General features: G+C 44.2%; 1 protein-coding gene and 2 long non-coding RNA genes across 5 annotated transcripts in view; 1 reads left to right on the top strand and 2 right to left on the bottom strand.

The window, feature by feature from the left end:
* Window positions 1–9,772, bottom strand: part of LOC102162372 — a 28,151-nt gene extending 18,379 nt beyond the window's left edge. The window contains exon 1 of the long non-coding RNA XR_001302400.2: window positions 9,684–9,772. This is a non-coding gene — a long non-coding RNA (uncharacterized LOC102162372). The remainder of the gene's footprint in view (window positions 1–9,683) is intronic.
* On the top strand, window positions 10,346–14,929 carry LOC102162462. The gene is made up of 3 exons (XR_309071.3): window positions 10,346–10,463; window positions 10,606–10,765; window positions 14,803–14,929. It is a non-coding gene; the product is annotated as an uncharacterized LOC102162462 (long non-coding RNA).
* LOC100739098 (retinitis pigmentosa 9 protein) overlaps window positions 14,759–22,180 on the bottom strand; it is a 26,019-nt gene continuing 18,597 nt past the window's right edge. For 2 of the 3 annotated variants that reach the window (XM_021078693.1, XM_005673269.2), the window contains 3 exons: window positions 20,056–20,147; window positions 16,339–16,400; window positions 14,759–15,405 (listed from right to left, as the gene is read on the bottom strand). In XM_021078693.1, the coding sequence (XP_020934352.1) occupies window positions 15,207–15,405; window positions 16,339–16,400; window positions 20,056–20,147 (353 nt within the window). In that variant the 3' untranslated portion in view covers window positions 14,759–15,206. The remainder of the gene's footprint in view (window positions 15,406–16,338; window positions 16,401–20,055; window positions 20,148–22,180) is intronic. The other variant, XM_021078694.1, reaches the window with a different exon arrangement.

The following is a 22,180-nucleotide window of genomic DNA, read 5'->3' as shown; positions in this document are numbered from 1 at the left end:
CTGTGAGCTGTGGTGTAGGTTGCAGACATGGCTTGGATCCCACGTTGCTGTGGCTGTGGTGGTGGCCAGCAGCTGTAACTCAGATTGGACCCCTAGCCTGGGAAACTCCATCTGTCGCCAATGCAGCCCTAAAAAGCAAAACAAACAAACAAATAAACAATATCCATCAACTTCTGGTTTTTGGCCTGGCACGTAAAGAGGTTAGAAGTCTTCACTCTGACCTAACAGATAAAAACCTGAACAAACTAATCATCAAATCTTAAATTGGTCAGAGAACTGAGGTTACAGGGCAAACCACTGACTCGAAAACTGGACAGATGGACAGATACAGAGTCACAGCTTAACTGGAGCAGAAACTTCTGTGGGAGCCAGTACCAGGGTAAGATTTCTTTTCTCTGGGAGTTCCTGTTGTGGCACAGTGGTCAACGAATCCGACTAGGAACCATGAGGTTGTGGGTTTGATCCCTGGCCTTGCTCAGTGGGTTAAGGATCCAGCATTGCTGTGAGCTGTGGTGCAGATTGCAGACGTGCTCAGATCCCGCATTGCTGTGGCTCTGGTGTAGGCCGGTGGCTACAGCTCTGATTCGATCCCTAGCCTGGGAACCTCCATATGCCGCGGAAATGGCCCAAGAAATGACCAAAAAAAAAAAAAATTTATTTTTTTTCTTTTCTTTTTACAGCTGCACCTGCGGCATATGGAAGTTCCCAGGCTAGGGGTCAGATTGGAGCTGCAGCTGCTGGTTTACACCACAGCCACAGCAACGCCACATCGGAGCCATATCAACACACACCACAGCTTTCAGCAATGCTGGATTTGTAACCCACTGAGCGAGGCCAGGGATTGAATCCGAATCCTCACAGATACCATGTTGGGTTCTTAACCCGCTGAGCCACGATGGGAACTTCCAGGGTAGGATACTGACTGTAATAAGCATACCATTGTGATACTGATGGTGGTGAGGAGGGGATAACAGAGAATATATGGCAAATATCTGTATTTTCAGCTCAATTCTGCTGTAAACTGAAAACTGGGATTAAAAAAAAGTTGATGATTTTAACTAAAAATAAAAAACACATTTATTATCTCAGAAATCTGTGTAATCAAGACTGGGTTCTCTGCTTAGCAACTCATAACACCAAAATACGGTGTGGTCAGGGCAAGGCTGTTACCCGCAGGCTCTGGAGAAGAATACGTGTCCAGAGTCATTGCAAATGTTAGCAGAATTGAGTTTCTTGTGATGTAGGATTGAGGTGCCCGTTTCCTTCCTGTGTCAGCGAGTGACGGCTTTCACCTCGTGGAAGCTGCCGTATTCCTTGCTATCTGGCCCCTTCATTTTAAATTAAGGCCATCAGCAGCACAACAAGTCCAAGTCCTTCTTTTTTTTTGTCTTTTTGCCATTTCTTGGGCCGCTCTCACAGCATATGGAGGTTCCCAGGCTAGGGGTCTAATTGGAGCTGTAGCTGCCAGCCTATGCCAGAGCCACAGCAATGTGGGATCCGAGCTGTGTCTGCAACCTACACCACAGCTCACGGCAACGCCAGATCCTTAACCCACTGAGCAAGGCCAGGGATCAAATCTGCAACCTCATGGTTCCTAGTTGGATTCATTAACCACTGCGCCACAACGGGAACTCCCAGCAAGTCCTTCTTAAGCTTGGAATCTGACTTCCTCTTTGCTACCCACCAGGAAAAAACAAAAATAAAAACAAAAACTAACCAACCAAACAAAAAAACCTCTGGTTTTAAAATATGCATTGATTTGGTTCCAATCACCCAAATAGTCACCCTTCGAAAGGACCAAATTGTCTTATAATGTAATCATGGGAGAAAAATCTCTCAAAATAACAGTTAGGACCAGTTTGGGCAAAAAAGCTTGGGGCCGTTTTACAAATGTGCTGACCACAACCGTGATGACTGGCTGGTAAGATACCTTGGTAAAGGGAAGTCTGGTGGCTTGTTTACCTTACTGAACAGCAGTGGAGAGTACTGAGTCTGAGTGGAGAGATTTTAGGATAAAAAAGTTTCTTTTTTTTTTTTTTTTGTCTTTTTTTCCTATTTCTTTGGGCTGCTCCCGCGGCATATGGAGATTCCCAGGCTAGGGGTCGAATTGGAGCTGTAGCCACTGGCCTATGCCAGAGCCACAGCAACGCAGGATCCGAGCTGTGTCTGCAACCTACACCACAGCTCATGGCAACGCCGGATCGTTAACCCACTGAGCAAGGGCAGGGACCGAACCCGCAACCTCATGGTTCTTAGTCGGATTTGTTAACCACTGCGCCACGACGGGAACTCCCAGGATAAAAAATTTTCATTCAGAGTTCCCGTCATGGCTTAGTAGTTAATGAATCTGACTAGGAACCATGAGGTTGCGGGTTTGATCCCTGGCCTCGCTCAGTGGGTTAAGGATCTGGCGCTGGGGTGAGCTGTGGTGTATGTTGGCAGCTACAGCTCCGATTGGACCCCTAGCCTGGGAACCTCCATATGCCGAGGGTGTGGCCCCAAAAAGACCAAAAAAAAAAAATTTTTTTTTTCATCCATCAGCTTTATGGGTTCAGCAGTCTGGGAGTTAGAACAGAGGAGGAAGAGTTTGGTTTGAGGTTCTTTGGGGTAAGCTGGGCAGATCAAGGAAGATAACAGGCTAAAATGATGGATCACAAAATACAGGCCGGAAAGAGAAGACAAAGAAGCCTGGAGCGAAGGAGAACAGGCAGGAATTAGTTTGCAGGGGCTGCACTGGATGGAGAGATTCCAGTTAAAGCAGAAAGTGGAGGAAGGCTTCAGCAGGAGATTGAATAGTTAAATCCACAGTTCTTCAAATCAGATCCCCAAACCAACAGCATCAGCATCATTTGGGAACTTGTTTGAAATGCAAATTCCTCTGTCCATCCCAGATTTGGTAAATCAGAAATTCTGAAACCAGGAGTAGGGCACAGGAAGGTTTTAACAAGCACTCCAGGTGATCCTAATGCTCTATAAGCTTGAGAATCACTGATATTATTCCTCCATTGCGTAACAGAATATGTTTATCAGGAATGGGACACCAACAGGAATAGGAAAATTCCTGTACGGAGAATTTTTTGCTACATGCTGAGCTAGCCAAGGGTAAAAGGCATTGCTGAATTAACTGGCCTTAGAGTTTTCAGAAAGACCAAGTCCTGGACTACTCCAGCCAATTGTGTTATTGAGGTAAATTTCCCAAAGCCAATACTAGCAGTTACTAAAGAGGAGTTGGAGAAGGAGTCAGCCTGACCTATGTGAGTGATTCCTTTTTTTTTTTTTTTTTTTTTTTCTTTGGCCATCCCTCGGCCAGGAATTCCCTGGCCAAGGATCAGATCTGAGCTGCAGTTTCGACCTAAGCCACAACTGTGGCAACACCGGGATCCTTAACCCGCTGTGCTGGGCTGGGAATCGAACCTACATCCCAGCGCTCCCAAAACCCCCCAGACCTTGTTGCACCACAGCAGGAACTCCTACATGGGTTATTTTTCAAAGAGGGGGGAATCCAATCCCCAGGGAAAAATGCGGGAAGTGGGAACAGTGAGTTTCTGGGGCCCTGAGTGACGACGACGACGAAAGCAGCAATAAATCCTAGTGGAGAGGGAAGGACTCTTGCTCATGAGTAACATCTGGCTGCACTTTGGCTCACCAGAGAACAGACTCCCCTCCCAGCTGCAGGCACCATCCCAACCTGCTGAGCTGCCTCAGCTGGAGGACAAAGCCAGAAGTTCTCAAGTAGGCTGTGCTTAGCCAACAGGTGGAGAATATATTTGGGGATGTGGGTAGCTGACCCAGTAATCCCTATATCCTTACAATTTTTCTGAACCAATTCCTCTTTTTTTTTTTCTTTTTGTCCTTTTGCCATTTCTTGGGCCGCTCCTGTGGCATATGGAGATTCCCAGGCTAGGGGTCCAATCAGAGCTGTAGCCACTGGCCTACACCAGAGCCACAGCAACGAGGGATCCGAGCCGCCTCCACAACCTACACCAGAGCTCACAGCAATGCCGGATCCTCAACCCACTGAGCAAGGCCAGGAATCGAACCCACAACCTCATGGTCCCTAGTCAGATTCGTTAATCACTGTGCCATGACAGGAACTCCCTGAACCAATTATTCTAAGAATAATAATAAATATGGGACAATGAGAATAAGTGCTAAGGGAGTTAAACACAGGGTTTTTTGTTGTTATTATAGGATTCTATTTTTAGTCTCTATTTCATTTATTTCTGCGCTGATCTTTAGGACTTATTTCCTTCTACTCACTTTGGTAGTTTGTTCTTTTTCTTGTTCTTTTAGATATAGGCAAGGATATGGAGATGAGAGGAACTTTGTATGCTGTTGGTGGAAATGTAAGTAGATGCAGCCACTGTGAAAAACAGTATGGAGGTTACTTTAAAAACAGAATTACCATTTGATCCAGCAATGTCACTCCTGGGTATCTATCTGAAGAAAGTGAGAACACTAATTCAAAAAAAACATGCATCCCACTGTTCACAGAAGCATTGTTTACAATAGTCAAGATACGGAAGCAACCTAAGTGTCCATCAACAGATAAATGGATAAAGAAGATGTGTGTATATACAATGAAATACTATACAGCTGTATAAAAGAATGAAATTTTCACATCTGCAACTGCATGTGTGGACCTGGAGGGATTCTGCTTAGTGAAATAAGTCAGACAGAGAAAGACCAATACTGTATATCACTTGTATGTGGAATCTAAAAAATAAAACATGCTAATGAATAGAACATCAACAACAGGTGGTAGAATATGTGTAGTTACAGCATTTAATACATTTCCAAGAGTTCCCGATGTGGTGCAATGAGATTAGTGGTGTCTCTGCAGCACCAGGACACAGGTTCAAACCCTGATCTGGCAGAGTGGGTAAAAATGATCCTGCATTGCTGCAGCTGTGGCACAGGTTGAAACTGGCTTGGATCTGATCCCTGCCCAGGGAACTCCATATGGCAAGGGGCGGCCAAAAAAGAAAAAAAAATTTCAAATGTATATGTATCAGTTGCTTTGTATCTTATGTCTTCATGACCAAGATCCTGAATTTAAAAAGTTACTATGTAATAAAGGAGTTCCTGTCATGGCTTAGTGGTTAAGGAATCCGACAAGGAACCATGAGGTTGCGTGTTCCATCCCCGGCCTTGCTCAGTGGGTTGAAGATCCCGTGTTGCCGTGAGCTGTGGTGTAGGTTGCAGATGCGGCTTGGATCCCTTGTCGCTGTGGCTCTGGCATAGGCTGATGGCTACAGCTCCGATTAAACCCCTAGTCTGGGAACCTCCATATGCTGTGGGAACCTCCCTAGAAAAAGACAAAAATAAAATAAAAAGTTACTACATAACACAAAGAATTGTTCCTGGCACATAGTAGGTGTTGGATAAATATTTGTTGACTGAAGACAATATATTGGTACATTTTGGCATATGCAGAGATAGGTCTGGATGGATGGATGAAAGGTGGGGATCATACTCGACTTCATCTTTCTTTTGAAGATACATAATCTTTGATGGGTTAGAGAATGACTTTCTGATATGGAATGAAATGAGTGGTAACTTAACAGTACACCAAAAAGTAACCTGATGGACTATGGATTCAGATTTAAGTAGGAGTAATAGACACATGCACTTAAAACTTCCAGCTCTTGTTTACTTTTATTTTTATTTTTATTTTTTGTCTTTTTTTTTTGTTGTTGTTGTTGCTATTTTTTTTTGGGCCGCTCCCGCGGCATATGGAGGTTCCCAGGCTAGGGGTTGAATCAGAGCTGTAGCCACCGGCCTACACCAGAGCCACAGCAACACGGGATCCGAGCCACATCTGCAACCTACACCACAGCTCACGGCAATGACGGATCGTTAACCCACTGAGCAAGGGCAGGGACCGAACCCGCAACCTCATGGTTCCTCGTCGGATTCGTTAACCACTGCGCCACGACGGGAACTCCCTACTTTTATTTTTTTTAATTCACCTCATTTCTGCCTTGCTTACTTTATTCTAATGGCTTATTTATTTATTTTTATTTTTATTGGCTGAGCCTACACCATGCGGAAGTTCCTAGGCCAGGAATGAAACCTATGTCACAGCAGCAACAGAGCTGCCGAAATGGTAACATTGGATCCTTAACCTGCTGTGCCACAAAGAACTCCTATTTGTTATTAATTTTGTATTCACCCTATGAGAATATCTACATTAAGTATGGGTCATTGGGGCATTCAGAGTGACCAGGTGGTATTTCAGGCTGGGAAGTTAGGGAACATTCTAATCTGGGCTGCAAGAGAATGATCTTTGGGGGTCCAACAGTATGGCATATTACAATATCCCTATGCTTCTGGAGTACATCAGTGAGAAATATGGCATTTATAAACTGCTGTAACTTCCCTCTCATATTAAACAAAATCAGTAAAAGTACAAGAAAAGGGTTTATTGCATTTAAGTCTGGCTGCTATATTTGAAGTGGCTTATTCGTAAGGTCATGTAATGCAATTAGCAGTAAAGAGTGATGCAGGAGGAGTTCCAGGAGTGGCTTAGTGGTTAGTGAACCCAAATAGTATCCAAGAGGATGAGGGTTCTATCCCTGGCATTGCTTAGTGGGTTAAGGATCCGGTGTTGCTGTGAGCTGTGGTGTAGGTCACAAATTCGGCTTGGATCCCACATTGCTGTTGTGGCATAAGCCTGAAGCTACAGCTCCTTTCAACCCCTATTCTGGGAACCTCCATATGCCATGGGTGTAGCCCTAAAAAGACAAAAGACAAAAAAAAAAAAAAAAAAGTGTTGCAAGCTTTTTTTTCAGCAGCTCTTCCACATTATAAATGTATAAATTCTTTTATCTGCTATGTATTTTTTTCTTTAGCTTCACCAACATTTTTTTTTTAAATCTAATTCCTTCCTTCCTAGCAAAATACCTAGGTTGGAGGTATCATTCCTTTTCTTTCCTTCCCTCCCTCCCTCCTTCTTGTATTTTTCATTTATTTCCAGTGTTAATTTTTATTTAAAAAATAAATTTAGACTCCTATGAAGTTGCAAAAATAGTACAGAGAATTTCCATGTACCTGTCACACAGCTTCCCTCAATAGCACCATCCCATATCTTGTAACCACAGCTCAATTACAAAACAAACAAGTTGACATTGGTACAGTATAGAAAATCCACTATACATCTTGCTTGAACATCATCAGTTTTCACCAGCACTTTTTTGGTTATAGGTATATCGCTCTAAGAAATTTTGTAAAGTGAAATTAGGATATAGAACAGGATCCAGGAGTAGGGTCTTTAGCCACAAATAGGTTCCCTTGTATGACAGTCTTATTGTCTCAATCGACCCCAAACTTACCCACTGGAAAACACTGACTTATTCGGCATAATGCCCTTAAGTTGTTCTGTGCATCAATACTCCATTTTTTCTATTCTTTAATTTTTTCTCATTGTATGGATATAACCGTTGAACCATTTTACATATCTACACACTGAAGAACATTTGTTTCTTTCTCAAAAGCTGTCTTTTGAAAAAGCATGAAAAGGAAACAGCATCAATAACCAACATTTCTTGGGTCCTTAATAAACAGAGCCAGGTTCAAGAGTTTTATTAAACTCAATCTGCAGCCCCCTCCTCCTCCCCTGCCTGGGGCTGGGGGGCAGGGATGAAAGGTCCTGTGCTTTAATCCCAAGTTTGGTCTCTCTGGTGACCTGCCTCCTTCCTAGAGTTATCTAGGAGCCCCACCCCAAAATACCTCCTGAGCATAAATCCTGAAGTGGTAGAAAGGGGCTTATTATGAATAACAAAAGACATCATTTTGCATATCCCAACAACAACCCAAGTCTGCTGTTGAGATATAAATACCTAGTAGAGAGACCCGAGACAGATTTGGTGTGAGCAGTATGCTGGTTGCAGCTGAAGCCGTGAGAATGGGTGAAAATGAAGAGAGAGTTGGTGGAGTAAGAGGGAGAAATATTTAGGACTATAATCTGGGGAATATGAACATTAAAGAGAGAAATATGGGAAGAGAGCGAGTAAAAGACTTTAAGGAGTATCAGCAGAGAGGCAGCCAGTCAGGCTGGTAGCTGGGAGGTGAGGTTGAGTGAAATGAGCTAAATCGTTTCCATGCCATTTAGCAGCAAGTGGTTCATTAGTGTCCTTGGTGAGGGTGGGTGAGTGGGCATAATGGTAACAAAATCTGGATTTGCAGCGAGTGAAGGAAGAGGAGGTGGAGAAGGCTGAGTGTTTATGGCCCTTTATAAAGACACTTGCCCGTGGAGGGAGGGAGGGAGGGAGGGAGGATGATGACTGGGGACACCACGGAGTAAAGTGGGAGAATATAGCCATGACCTGCAGCATTACAGATATTGTTAATTACTGGCCCAATCAATATCTATTCTTGACTCTTTAAAAAATTTTTTATTGCTTTTTAGGGCCACACCTGTGGCATATGGAAGTTCCCAGGCTAGGGGTCGAATCAGAGCTATAGCTGCCAGCCTACACCACAACCACAGCAATGCCAGATGCGAGCTGTGTCTGCAACCTACACCACAGGTCACAGCAACGCTGGATCCTTAACCCACTGGGCGAGGCCAGGGATCAAACCCTTGTCCTCATGGATAATAGTCAGGTTCATTTCCGCTGAGCCACCATGGGAACTCCTTTCCACTCTTTCTTAGTCACAGCATCTAAGTTTATTCCAAGTGGCAATATGCCCTACACACAGAGGACAAGAGCACCTACACATCCTTCACCTGGTGGTAACCAAAGAGAGAGCACGTGAAGCTGCACCTGTTTTCTATTAGAGATCTTTAAGAACAAGACTGATGACTGACTGGCTGACTGGGCGCCCTTTGTGGGGGTTCCTGCCCCTCCCCCTTTTCCGCTTAGCCATTCCCTTATTTTTCTCCTGCTTTCTGCTTGCAGGGGGCATTTGGATAGAGAATCAAATTGAATAAGGAAGCTGGTGCTAAGGATGTTGGGGTAAAGCGTGAACAGATGGGGTCTGTTGTGGGACCCAGAACCAGCCCTGTGGCACCAGACCAGCCCTCAAGCAGTCCACTCCAGAGTTCTTTAGGACAAAGAAAACCTTTACTCTGTTTCACCAACTGCAACATCTGGCCAAACCCAGATAGCGTGATAACGCAGTCATTTCAAACTTTTTTTTTTTTTTTTCATTTCAAACTTTCAGTGCCCCCCAGAAGTACTATTCCCGCCTCTCTTGATTGAAAATAATAGTAATGACAAGGTCATCAAATGCTCAAGTACTTAAATCCCTGCCTTCAGGTCTCCATTTCCCTCCCCCCTCAAAGCCTTCCTTCTGTCCAAGGCCAAGCACTGGACCCAGGCTGGGCTCCTCTCTCCCGTCGTCCTGACATCCCTCTCCCTCCACGTCAGTCGTGTCTCCCTGTCTCTCCATCCCCGAGACTCAGAGAACTCAATCCCTGTCTTTCAAAAGCCAAACTCCTCCTCACAACCCCAGGACGCCCCTTCACTACCTCCCATTCCCTGCCTATGGCTTTCCTTCCTCTCACGCACAGAGCACTCTGTAGGCGCCAGCGCCCTTCCGAGATGCCCATCCGTCACCCACACACACGCCAGCGCCTTTCTGTCCCTCCACTTCCCCGCCAGTGGCGTCCCACCTGCAGGAGCCCCTTCCCCCGAGAGGTTGCTCTCCCCAGCATTCAGCAAACGTGTTCATCCCACCTCTGTGCCCCTTCCTCCTCTCAGGGCTGTCTGTCCTCCGCCCAGGCTGGCCTCCTTCCTCTCTGCTTCTCCTCTTCCTTAAGCGTCAGCGGCTCTAGGCCCGAGGATGGAAAGAGACCAGGAGCTCAGAGGAGCAGCCACGACCTGTCCCAACTGCACACTCAGAGGAGGGGACGGTCCGGGAGGCTGAGGGGGACAGGAAGGGCTCTGTCCTTTAGAAGAGTGAAGGCCAAGGCGCCTCCATGCAACAGGGATGTGCGGAAGCTGATGCAAAGGACTGCTCATCTCCACCAGGCCTCAGCAGGTTCTTCCAGCGCCTTCCGTGGGAGCCACCTGACTTGGGAGTGTGCACAGGGCGCACGCGCTGGCTAACGGCTGGGGGCGGTACCTGCCAGAGAGGCTGCAGGTGCTTGTCCTAGTGCCCAGATAAAGGCGGAGCCTTCGCTACCTGCACCTTAGGCTCCCTTGTCTCTGAGATCTGACCAGTGTGGGTCGTCGGCGGTGCCACAGAGGCCTCCTGTCGCACACTTGGAGCGAGAGAATGTAGGTGGGGCGAATGGGAGCGAGAGTCGTACAGGGCACAGTGTTGGTGGTCGCAGGAACAGACTGGCCTGAGGGAAGAGGAGCATGAGGAGATGTGGAGGCTTGGGCCCCCCGCCCCCGATGCCTCCAAGTCATCAGGGCCCAAGGGCTGCCGCCTAGACTTGCTCAGCACTAAAGGCCTTTGGACGCTGTTCCCCTGGCGGTAAAGCAGGACTGCGCCCCCTGTCCCCATCCCAGGTGAGCTGGAAGAGAAAGTCAGGGACCTGCCACCCAGGCTCAGTTTTGATGGGGGTTGAGCATGGCTTTCTTCCTTCACAGAACTTTGCAGGGCAGAGGGCGGCTGTCCTTCCCTAACTACTGACACCTACCTGTTTTTCAGCCTGGACAATGAACTTTGCAGGAAACAACGAAACTTTTGAGGGCAGTAACTCCAGACCTTTCTTTCATGTGCCCCCCCATGATCCCCATGACCCAGCAGCCTCTCCTGGGTCCCTGGTACCAGAATGCCACCTATAATCCACTCTCCATTCCAGGGGCAGGTAAGGAATCTGAATCCTCAAAGAGGTTCAATAGATTAGGGACCCTCCCTGTCAACCAAGCCTGAAGGTTTTCTAACCCCTTTTTCCACGCCTCCCTTCCTCGCCCTGTGCTGACACCAAAGAGATGGTGGCAGCACCGTGGGGCAGTGTTTGTAGTCCAGGGTCACAGGAAACACTTGAATTCTAGCTTCATGCCAGTGACTCTGCTGAATACCACACATGGGTTCTCGCATTTGACCACAACAAGCCATGGGTGAGGTAGCGTTGCTGTCCTTGCTTCCACATGAGGGACTGAGGCTCCCAGTCAGTGACCAGCCCAGGGTCACACAGCAGTCCAACCAGAGTCTCCTCATGCTCTGAGAGCAGGCTGCTTGGCAGAGGTACCTTAGAGCTCCTCGTCCCTGTAATTTTTTCAACTAGGCAAAAAAATCCTAAAAGCTACTAATGTGAGGTTAGAAAAGTACCTTGGAGGAAGAGGACAAACAAGACTTGAAAATACTTAGAAGGCAGACATCTTAGATTTAGTGGATAGAGGTCTATTAGGATTGTCCATCTCTATTTGTGTCTTGGCAAAATACCTCTTAAGGAATCAGTCCATTTTTATTATGCAATAAAATTTGTGGGATAGGGTTCATAATATTCATTTCTTTTTTTTTTTTTCTTTTTAAGGCTGCACCTGCAGCATATGGAAGTTTCCACTCCAGAGATCGAATTGGAACTGCACCTGCAGGCCAACACCCCAGCCATACAGCAGTGCAGGATCTGAGCTCAGCTGAATCTGTGGCCAATACTGCAGCTTGCAGCAACACTGGACTGTTATTGCACTGAGCAAGGCCAGGGATCAAACCCATATCCTTAAAAACATATGTCAGGTTCCTAACCTGCTGAACCACAGCAGGAAACTTAGTAAGTTTTTTTTTTTTTTTTTTTTTTTGCTTTTTAGGGCTGCACCGGAGGCATATGGAGGTTCCCAGGCTAGGGGTCTAATTGGAGCTACAGGTCAAATATGTAAATCACAATATGAAAAAATGACAGAGAAAACAACTGAATTGTGATAGAGCCATGGTTAAATGAATTACAGCATCTTTAAACCAAGGAATTTTGTGGCCATTCAAAGCTTGTGGTAATCAGTAAGATTGCCAAGGTACACAGTAAGTGAAACAAAGTCATAGAACTATTACTGCAACTAATTAAAAACCACGCCTTTGTCTTTGGTAATGCATTTTTAAAGAAATATGGAAGACTTTATCAAACTATTAAAAGTAGACTCTTTAATTTTTTACTGTAAAATGGCTCTGAATGGGGAATTTTTTATGAGTTTGTATTAGTTTTATAATATAATTATTTTTTTAAATTTAAAAATAATTTTTAAATGCTGGTGGCAATATAGCAGTCAAAAGGAAAAAAGAGTTTAGTGAGATGGGATAATGAAAGGAGGAAGAGCCCCCAAAGGGACAGGAGGAGATGAGGGCAGCCTCAGTAGTAGCAGGAGTAGCTGACATTCACTTAGCAACTGAAATGTGCCAAAGTGGGTCCTAAATGCTTTACAAGACCAAGTCGCTTGCTGGTTCTATGAGGTGAACAGTGTCAGTCAAAGAGATGGAGGCGCAACTTGCCCAATCTGAGAGCCCGTGAATGGTGCAGCGGGGACTCAAAACCAGGTAGTCTGGATCCAGAGCCAGTGCTCTCATTCACTGCCCTCGACTGCTGGCTGATAGGCGGGGTCCACAGCACAGGTGGAGGGCTGGCCTGACAGGAAGAGACAAGCCTGACTGAACCACTGTATTAATTTTCTCTGGCTGATAACAAATGACCACAAACTTAATGGCTTGAAACCACCATTCGGTATCACACACCTCCACAGTTCTTAAATCTGGGCAGCTTCCACTGGGTTCTCAGCTTAGCATCTCACAAGACCAAAATCAAGATGTCACCAGGGTTGGGCTCACACCTGGAGTGAGGTTGGCAATGTTGAGTTCCTTCTGGCCCTAGGACTGAGTTTCTCGTTTCTGTGCTCTTAGGCAGGGGCTTCTGATTAGAGTTTGCTGCAGTGAGGAATTAGGCTCTACCGCATTCCCCACCTTGTAGCCTTGACCTCGTCTGTATCTGTAAAGTCAGCAATGGCACATGGAATCTTCTAGGCTTGAAATCTGACTTCCTATCTTGTGACCGATTGGCGAAAACTCTGGAATTTTAAAGGGCTCTTGTGATTTGGTCAGGAGCATCCACATAATTTCCCTTTCCTTGTGGTTATGCAATAATCTAATCATCGGAGTAAAAGTCATCATATTTAAGTGCTGGAGAACAGGGGGAAAAATCCTGGGGCCATTTTAGAATTCTGTCTACAACTGTGATGATGGGTGGGGGGAGGTCCCGCAGCTATGATAATGGGTGGGGGAGGTCACACAGCTATGATGATGGGTGGGGGGATGTCTTGGTGAAAGGAGTTCTGAGGGTTTGTAATGCCTTCCTGGATAGGACCTGAAGGGAGATGTTCCAGGGTGAAGGTCTGAATAGCTGACTGGCAAACCAAGTCTTCCACGCAGGCTTACAGGATGAGTTTGGAGATGAATTTGTGGGGGTACAATCTATGTGGCTGGATGATTTTCCTCTAGCAATCTGGATATAGGTGCAGAGGTCTGCGGTGCTTCTGAGAAAGCTTGGCCAAAAGGGCCACAGGTCAAGGGAGGTGACAGGCTTGAGTGAGGGCCTCGGGATCTAGGCCAGAAAGAGAAGACAGAGAAAAGCATAGAGAGGGAGTAGTGCCGGTAGTTCACTTGCAAGAGCTGCAGGGCATGGCCAGATTCCAGTGAAAGCAGGAAGTGGAGGATGTCCAGGAAGAGGGTGAAGACACACTGCAGTGGTTCTCCAAGTGTGGTCCCCAGACCTGCAGCATTAGCAGCATCTGGGGACTCGTCATGGAAGTGTGGGAGCACGGGGACCTATCTGTGTTTCAACAAGCACTCCAGCTGATTTTCGTGTCCCGAAGGTGTGAGAGTCATGAATGCAGTCTTATTGTTTTAGAATTAATCTCCATTAACCATGAGTGGGACAGTAGGAAATTCCCAGAGACGAGAAGAGGCTGGGACTGGGTAGGTAACACTGTGGGACAAAGAGAAGAGGGCAGAGGGCCCATCCTGTGCATGCAGAGCTGGATGCCAAGGGTAAGTTTAAAGCATGCCTAAATTAACAGGCCTCAGAGTTCCCAGTAGTAACAAGCCCTGGTGATGCCAGTCTGGACCAGTTATGTTACTGAGGTACTATTCCAAGGCCAAGACCAGGAGTTATTGATGAGAGTCAGAGATGGCTCTTCTTTAAAGAAGGGGGAATCCAACTCCCAGGGGAAGAGGCTGGACGTGGGAGTAGAAAGTCCCTGGGACCTTGAAAAGAGCAACAGACCCTGCTGGACATGAGGGACACTCACCTGGGAGCCAGATCCAGGTCCATGTGGCTCAGCAAACCCTGGGGCTTACTCTCCCTGAGCTGCAGGCTCCACCCTGCTGGGCTGAGCTGCTTCTGCTGTGGCACAAAGCTAGAAGAGCACAGGCGGGCTGTGCTTGGTCAGAAGGAAGAGCAAGAACACGAGGGATGTATCTTATGATGTGGGTAGCTGACATAGTTATTCTTCTATATTTGAAAATGTTTTGGGGAGTTCCCGTTGTGGCTCAGCGGAAACAAACCCGACTAGCATCCGTGAGGAGCAGTGTCACAGGCTGCACTGTCGGTCCCAGACACAGCTCGGATCTTGTGTTGCTGTGGCTGTGGCTGGCAGCTGCAGCTCTGATTTGACCCCACCCCTAGCCTGGGAACTTCCATATGCTGCAGGTGTGGCCCTTAAAAAAAACAACCAAAAAACCCCAAAAACTGGTAAAACTAGTAGCCACTGTGGAAGGGAATTGGGTAGCTGGGGGAGAAAGTAAGTAGGAAGAGTTTTTATGACCTTGTATACCTTTTAAATTTGAAGTGTATGCATGCATTATTAAGAAATAAATAGATTTAAAAAATAAATAATGAGCTTTTATTATCCTCAACAACAGAGGAAAGTCAAGCCTGAAATCCAAGGGCGTTAAGTGCCCACCGTGGAGGGTGGAAGCAGCGCAGCACCTGGAGGAGCTTCCTCGGGGAGTCCCTTGGTCTGGCCACCCCGCCAGAGGCATTTCTAAGCAATCACAGACCACAGTGATCAGCAGGGAGGAGGACAATGAGAAGAGCTTTCCAGCCTGGCATCAGCGCTCTCCAGAGCTGGCACCTGGCAAGACACGCTCCCTCTCCTGTGGCTCACAGCTCTCCTGGAAGGTGGCTGAGAATCCGCACCGGTGCCACCAGCGCTCTTCCTCTCTTGGTGTCCCTCCTGTTCCTCTCGGACTCCGCAGTCCTCGCATCTTTGGCCACAGTGTTTGATTTTGCAGAAGAGAATGCCGACCAAGTCAGTCAACTCTTGTCATTCTGAGTCTGAACTCTCGTTTGACTTGGAAGACTTGTGCTTTCGTTTTTTCTTCTTTTTCTTTTCCTTCTTCTTTTTCTTATGCTTCTCTTTCTTCTTCTTTTTCTTGTGTTTCTCTTTACATTCTGAGGAACTGGAGCTGCTCCCATCTTCTTCTGAGGTTGAATCCTCCAGTAACTGTTTTAACTGTTGTATCCTAAACACACAAGATTGACCAAAGAACCACATTCAACTTAAAAAAAATTCAAATAAAAATATAAGGACAGTAGTGAGGGTGAAAAATGTCAAAAATAATCTCCTTATTAAAGACAGTATTTATTTTTTGTGTGTTCCCCCCATACTTTTCTATATCCACACCTATTTTACATGAGCATAACCAGTATAACAGCTATTTTGCATTATTTTCACGGTCCTAAATATTTCTGCATGTTTCTATAGTCTTTACTATTATAACAGATGCATACTTTCCTAAATCATTTTCCCACTGCTCAAATTCATTCGAGGTAATCTACCCCCTAGCAATTTTAATTCAATATCACTAATTTGAGGAAAGGAAAAAACCTCATGTTTTTTCACCCTATCTTTATTTATGTGTACAACAGTACAGATCCTTAAAGACACTGCAGAAGATAAACTAAACATATGAAAGCGAATCAATCATACAGCAGAGGAGTTTCTGCTGTGGTACAGTGAGTTAGGAGTCTGACTGCGGTGGCTCAGGTCGTTGCAGAGCCGTGGGTTTGTTCCCTGTGGGTTAAAGGATCTGGCATTGCCACAACTGTGGCTCGGATTCAGTCCTTAGCCCAGGAACTTTCATATGTGGTGGATGCAGCCATAAAAAAAAATCATATAGCAGAACTAGATACCACCATGTGGGCTGCCAACATCAACTATCAGTGGCATGAGCGGGCTGGGCTAAGCCCACTGCTTTAAGTTAACCCAAGTAGAACAGGCTGGACTGCTCATTCCCCACACACTGGCCTTTTCAGGGATTAGTCCCATCTTCCACGTATTTCACAATTAAAGTACCATGTGTATTAAACCATTTATCTAATACTGGCATGGCTGTTTCCAAATGTACATAATTTCAGACTTTAAGAGCATATTGTTATCATCAGGACAACCTCACCTTATATCCTTTTCATGTCTTTTATTCTCTCGTATGATGTCATACATGGGATCTTCATGTGCCTTAGGGTGAGAAAAGATTATGATTGGGTTAGGCTCCATGGCCTGTTAGCTAATTAAACATTAATTCCCTATATTACTAGCAGCCAGTTACTCTTTTCCAGTTTGGTTGTTCAACATGTTCTAATCCTACTTAAGGGGCATCAGCACTGCAAACTCACTAAAGCTCAGAAAAGAATTTTCCAATTAGAAAAACAGAGGGTAACTTAAATATCCTTTACAAGGAAGTAAACCATGGCAGAATCATGAAAAACTATTCAAGGAAGAAATACTGAGGCAGTTCACTTTGTTCTATGTGGAGAGGATGACTAAGAAATAGTATTAAGAAAAAACAAGTGAATTACAAAACTATATATAAGAATGAAATAGTTACATGTACACAAAACTATGTAAGTAACCCAAACCATGTCTGGAAATATACTGGAAGTATAATTTTAAATAATTTGGGTTACTTAAAAATAAGAATTCATGTATATGAAAAGTTATGGTTTGTGAATTATCTCATTTTAAAAAAGAATAATGAACCCGACTAGGATCCATGAGGATGTGGGTTTGATCCTTGGCCTTGCTCATAGTTAAGGATCCGGTGTTGCCATAAGCTGTGGTGTAGGTCACAGATGCAGATCTTGTATTGCTGCGGCCATGATGTAGGCCAGCAGCTGTAGTTCCGATTCGACCCCTAGTGTGGGAACTTCCATATGCTGCAGGTGCGGCCCTAAAAAGCAAAAAAAAAAAAAAATTTAATTTAAAAAAATAAAAGAGAGGGAGTTCCCGTCGTGGCGCAGTGGTTAACGAATCCGACTAGGAACCATGAGGTTGTGGGTTCCATCCCTGCCCTCGCTCAGCGGGTTAACGATCCGGCGTTGCCGTGAGCTGTGGTGTAGTTTGCAGATGCGGCTCAGATCCCACGTTGCTGTGGCTCTGGCGTAGGCTGGCAGCTACAGCTCCAATTGGACCCCTAGTCTGGGAACCTCCATATGCCACGGGAGCAGCCCAAGAAATGGCAAAAAGACCAAAATAAATAAATAAAAGAGAATAAGCGATTACAGAAATTTTATTTATTTTTTTGGCCATGCCTGTGGCACATGGAAGTTCCTAGGGCCAGGAACTGAACCCGAACCACAGCTGCTATTTATGCCACAGCCGTGGCAATGCCAGATCCTTTAACCCACTGTGCTGGGCTGGGGACTGAACATGTGTTGCTATAAAGATGATGCTGGATTCTTAATCTGTTACGTCACAGTAGGAACTCTTGGAAACTTTTAGATATTATCAGAAAATTTTTTAAATTTTAAACAATCTGTTACTTTACTACCCAGAGGTAACAGTAATATTAACATTTGATCTCTTTTTCTTTTGGTCTTTAGGGCTGTACCTGTGGCATATGGAGGTTCCCAGGCTAGGGGTCGAATCAGAGCTACAGCTGCCGGCCTACACCACAGCCACATCAACACCAGATCTGAGCTGTGTTTGTGACCTACACCACAGCTCACAGCAACACCCAGTCCTTAACCCACTGAGCGAGGCCAGGGATGGAACCTGCATCCTCATGGATGCTAGTCAGATTAGTTTCTGCTGAGCCACAACAGGAACTCCGATCTCTCTTTTTCAATTATTATTAATTTATGAAAAATTATCATCATAGAATATATATAACTCTTCTACTTTTCACATAAGTTCTCATGAACATTTTCCCATGATATTATACATATTCCTACAACACAATTCCTAACGGATAATTTGTTACAGTAATTTATGTTGATATGATGGACTATTAAGTTGTTTCCCATTTTTCTTTAGTTTCTATTTTTCTAATCATATAAACAATTAGGAGTTCCTAGGTGGCGCAGCAGGTTAAGGACCTCGCGTTGTCACTGCTGTGGCTTGGGTCATTGCTGTGGTGCGAATTTGATTCCTGACCCAGAAACTTCTGTGTGCTGCAGTCATGGACAAAAAGATTAAAAAAACAAACAAACAAAAAAAAACAACAACAAAAATCCTGTAATTATGAAAACTATCCTTATATATATATAAATAATTGTGTATATATTAATGTTCTCTTATATCCTTAAGTGAAATTCTTAGAAGTGGGATTTCTGAGTCAAATATGTATAAGTTTTTTGAGATTTATCACTAAACTATGTTCTAATGTATCTGTAAAGTATCTGTAAATTTGTTACTCCACCTAGAAGTGGAATGATTGATCCAAAGTAAGTTATTTAGGATTACTACAATGAAAACAGATTTTAAATGTCTTAAAAACTGGAGAATGATATATGACCCCAGTTTGATATATGGTGATAACTTCTGTACATCCAAAGAGCTGCATAGTTCACTTGACAGAAGCAGTTACTGAATGGTGAATTAACACCTCTGGGAGGTGACTCTGAAAATAAAGTGAGGAAATGAGAGATTATGTCACTGTCATATAAAGAGCATATATAATTTATACACTTCTATCTTACAATTTAAAGACACATAATCTTTAGGTAAAGCCTGGAAAACTAAAACACTGATTCGAGTTATGAAACATGATTTTTATTTAAGTTTAAAAAAGTGATTGAATAAATAATAATGTCTGCTTCAGAAAAACTATCGCTATTTCCAAGGTATAAGTAAATAACACTTATTAAGAAGTTAATTTTTTGTTAGAGAACTAATCTGTCACATGAATGTACAGGCATACCCTGTTTTACTGCACTTCGCTTCACTGCACTTGGCAAACATTACATCCAGGAGTTCCGATGTGGATCAGTAGTAATGAACCTGACTAGTGTCCATGAGGAAGCAGCTTCAATCCCTGGCCTCGCTCTCGGGCATATGGAGGTTCCCAGGCTAGGGGTCAAATAAGAGCTGTAGCTGCTGGCTTATACCACAGCCATAGCATCACATCCGAGCCACGTCTGCAACATACACCACAGCTCACGCCATTGCCAGATCCTTAACCTACTGAGCAAGGCCAGGAATTGAACCCGCGTCCTCATGGATACTAGTCAGGTTCGTTAACTGCTAAGCCATGAAGGGAACTCCATATTTCATATTTTAAACGTTCTTACACTGCGAAAAGTTTACGTTCCTATGACATGTTTCTTTGTTTTCTGCCACACCCACAGCATGCAGAAGTTCCTGGGCCATGGATCAAACCCACACCATAGCTGTAACCAGAGCCACAGCAATGACAATGCAGGATTCTTAATCTGCTGAGCCACGAGGGAACTCTTGACATGCTTTTTTTTTTGTCTTTTCTCTTTTTAGGGCCGTACCTGCAGCATATGGAGGTTCCCAGGCTAGGGGTCTAATTGGAGCTGTAGCCTCCGGCCTATGCCACAGCCACAGCAATGCCAGATCTGAGCTGCGTCTGCGACCTACACCACAGCTCAAGGCAATGCCAGATCCTTAACCCACTGAGCGAAGCCAGGGATTGAACCCGCAACCTCATGGTTCCTAGTCGGATTTGTTTCCGCTGTGCCACAATGGGAACTCTGACATGCTTTTTGATAACCAAGGAAAATAGGTGCTAAGCTTGTTAAGTTGGATGAAAATAGCTTTGACTCTCAACTGTACTGTTTGTGCTATTATTGTGTTCTAAACTAAATTACTAATAAACATTTTTGAGTGCATAAAAAAAAGTAAATTGATATGGTGGAGCTGTACTTACTACTCTGAACTGTTCTAACTTTTGGTTGCCTTTGATAAAAAAAGGGCATTCTTTGTCGCCAGTTCGGTGACCGTACCGTTTACAGCGCCAACCTGAAAACAAAGAAAAGAGGAAATATTTCTGTAAAATAAGTTTCCTTTAATGACGATAAAGAATCCATAGATCATATTAGTGTTTTTCTTTATTAAACTCCAAATCTAAAAGCAAATGCAATCAGTGGATGAACCATGTTAAGAACCTAAAAAAAGGACATTACAGATCTTCCCTGGCCTATGATGGGGTTACGTCCTAATAAAACCATAAGAGTTGAAAATGCACTTAATACACCTAACTTACTGAACATCACAGCTTAGCTTAGCCTACCCCGAATGTGCCCACAATACCTACATTAGCCTACAATTGGGTAAAATCATCTAACACAAAGCTTATTTTATAACAGTGTTGAACAGCTCATGTAATTTACTGACTACTGTACTGAAAGTGAAAAACAAAATGGTTGTATGGGAACTTAATTTTGAGAGCCTGATCTCAGGAAAACTACTGGGAAAAAAAGTTTGGGGGGGTTCTCTGTTGACTGCCTCTGAGCTGTCCCTGTCTTTCTCTGTCCTGCCATTTAACGTTCAGGAAAGAAGGATTACACTCCTTCAAGCCAGCATCTTTAAAGGAAAGAAAAAACTCTCTTTAAAGGAGAAGTGATTCTTACTAGTCAACATATGGTCCATGGACCAGCAAAATCAACAACATACGGGAGATTGTTAGAAACGTGCAGTAACAGGCCTACCCCAGAAACACTGACACATACTTGAATTTCGAAGGAATTATTGGTGATTTGCAGACTTATTAAAGTTTGAGAACCACTTTTCTAGATAATGTATCAATGAAAGTATGAATACATATATCTTATCTAGGATAAGCCCAAGTTTTATGGTGTCTGAGTTTAAATTATTTGGAGATGCAGACTTCGAAAAACTTAGCGTTACCAAAAGGGACAGGTTGTGGGAGAGGGATGGACTGGGGGACTGGGATAGAAATGTTCTAAAATTAGGTTGTGATGATGGTTGTACAACTATAAATATAATAAAACTCACTGAATTAAAAAAATAAATTATTTGGTGATGGTATGGGTAGGGAGTTCTTTAGGAAACCAAAAAATCAAATCTTGGCAAATTTTACAAATCATATGACCATATCAATATATCATTATGGTCCCCGTAGGCTGTTGAAAGGCACAAGTGAGGGGCCTGAAACTTAAGCTTCATTTACTTCTTGGTAAAATTGGATATGGTCCCAACCCAAAACTTTCATTTTTCCAAATCAATTCAAATAACTGTAAAAATACTAAGTGAAGTGTAACTAACCACTTCATCAAAGAGAGCGGTGGTTTTCAAACTTAAAAAAAAAAAAAAAAAAAAAAAAAAAGCTGCAGATTTCTGGGTAAAGATGGCAGACTAAACACATTTATCTCCTTTCATTTCTTTCCTGAGATTTCATAAAAATGACAAGGAAAAGCATTTTTTTATCAGGTATAATCCAGGAAGACTCTCAAGAATGGCCAAGCGACAACCTCCATAAAAGCAGTGGAAATAGCTACAAATTTTTCCCAATCAACTTACTTGAAACCTTGTAAAGTAACCAATGGCTTACTTTAACAATCTAAGGAGCATTTACTTCACAATCTAAGGAGCATTAATTCAAGAAAACCTAGTGAGCCTTGGTAAGAACAGCAAGATTTCTGGCATTTTAACTGGATCTACTCCCAACCCTCTTCCCTACTTCCATAATAGTCTTAAAAACTAGCAGCCTGGGGAGTTCCCGATGTGGTATTAGGAGTCCAAATGCAGCGGTTCAGGCCACTGCTGAGGTGCGTGTTCGATCTCTGACCTGGCGCAGTGGGTTAAAGGATCTGGCATTGCTGCAGCTGTGGCACAGGTCACCACTGCGGCTCAATTCAGTTCCTGGCCTGGGAATTTCCTATAAAACAAATAAGAAAAAACCAAGCAGCCCTGTAATCATGACAGCTGTGAAAAGCACCAATGCCACACTACTGAAGAGGGAAGACTAAATTCTGAGCACCTCAAAAAGCCCTAACCCCAGAACACAGAGTCACATTAGCAGGGTATTGTTG

The sequence above is a fragment of the Sus scrofa genome, chromosome 18, assembly GCF_000003025.6.
Source record: "Sus scrofa isolate TJ Tabasco breed Duroc chromosome 18, Sscrofa11.1, whole genome shotgun sequence".
NCBI classification, from domain to species: Eukaryota; Metazoa; Chordata; class Mammalia; order Artiodactyla; family Suidae; genus Sus; species Sus scrofa.
This window is presented reverse-complemented; position numbering and strand designations above follow the sequence as displayed.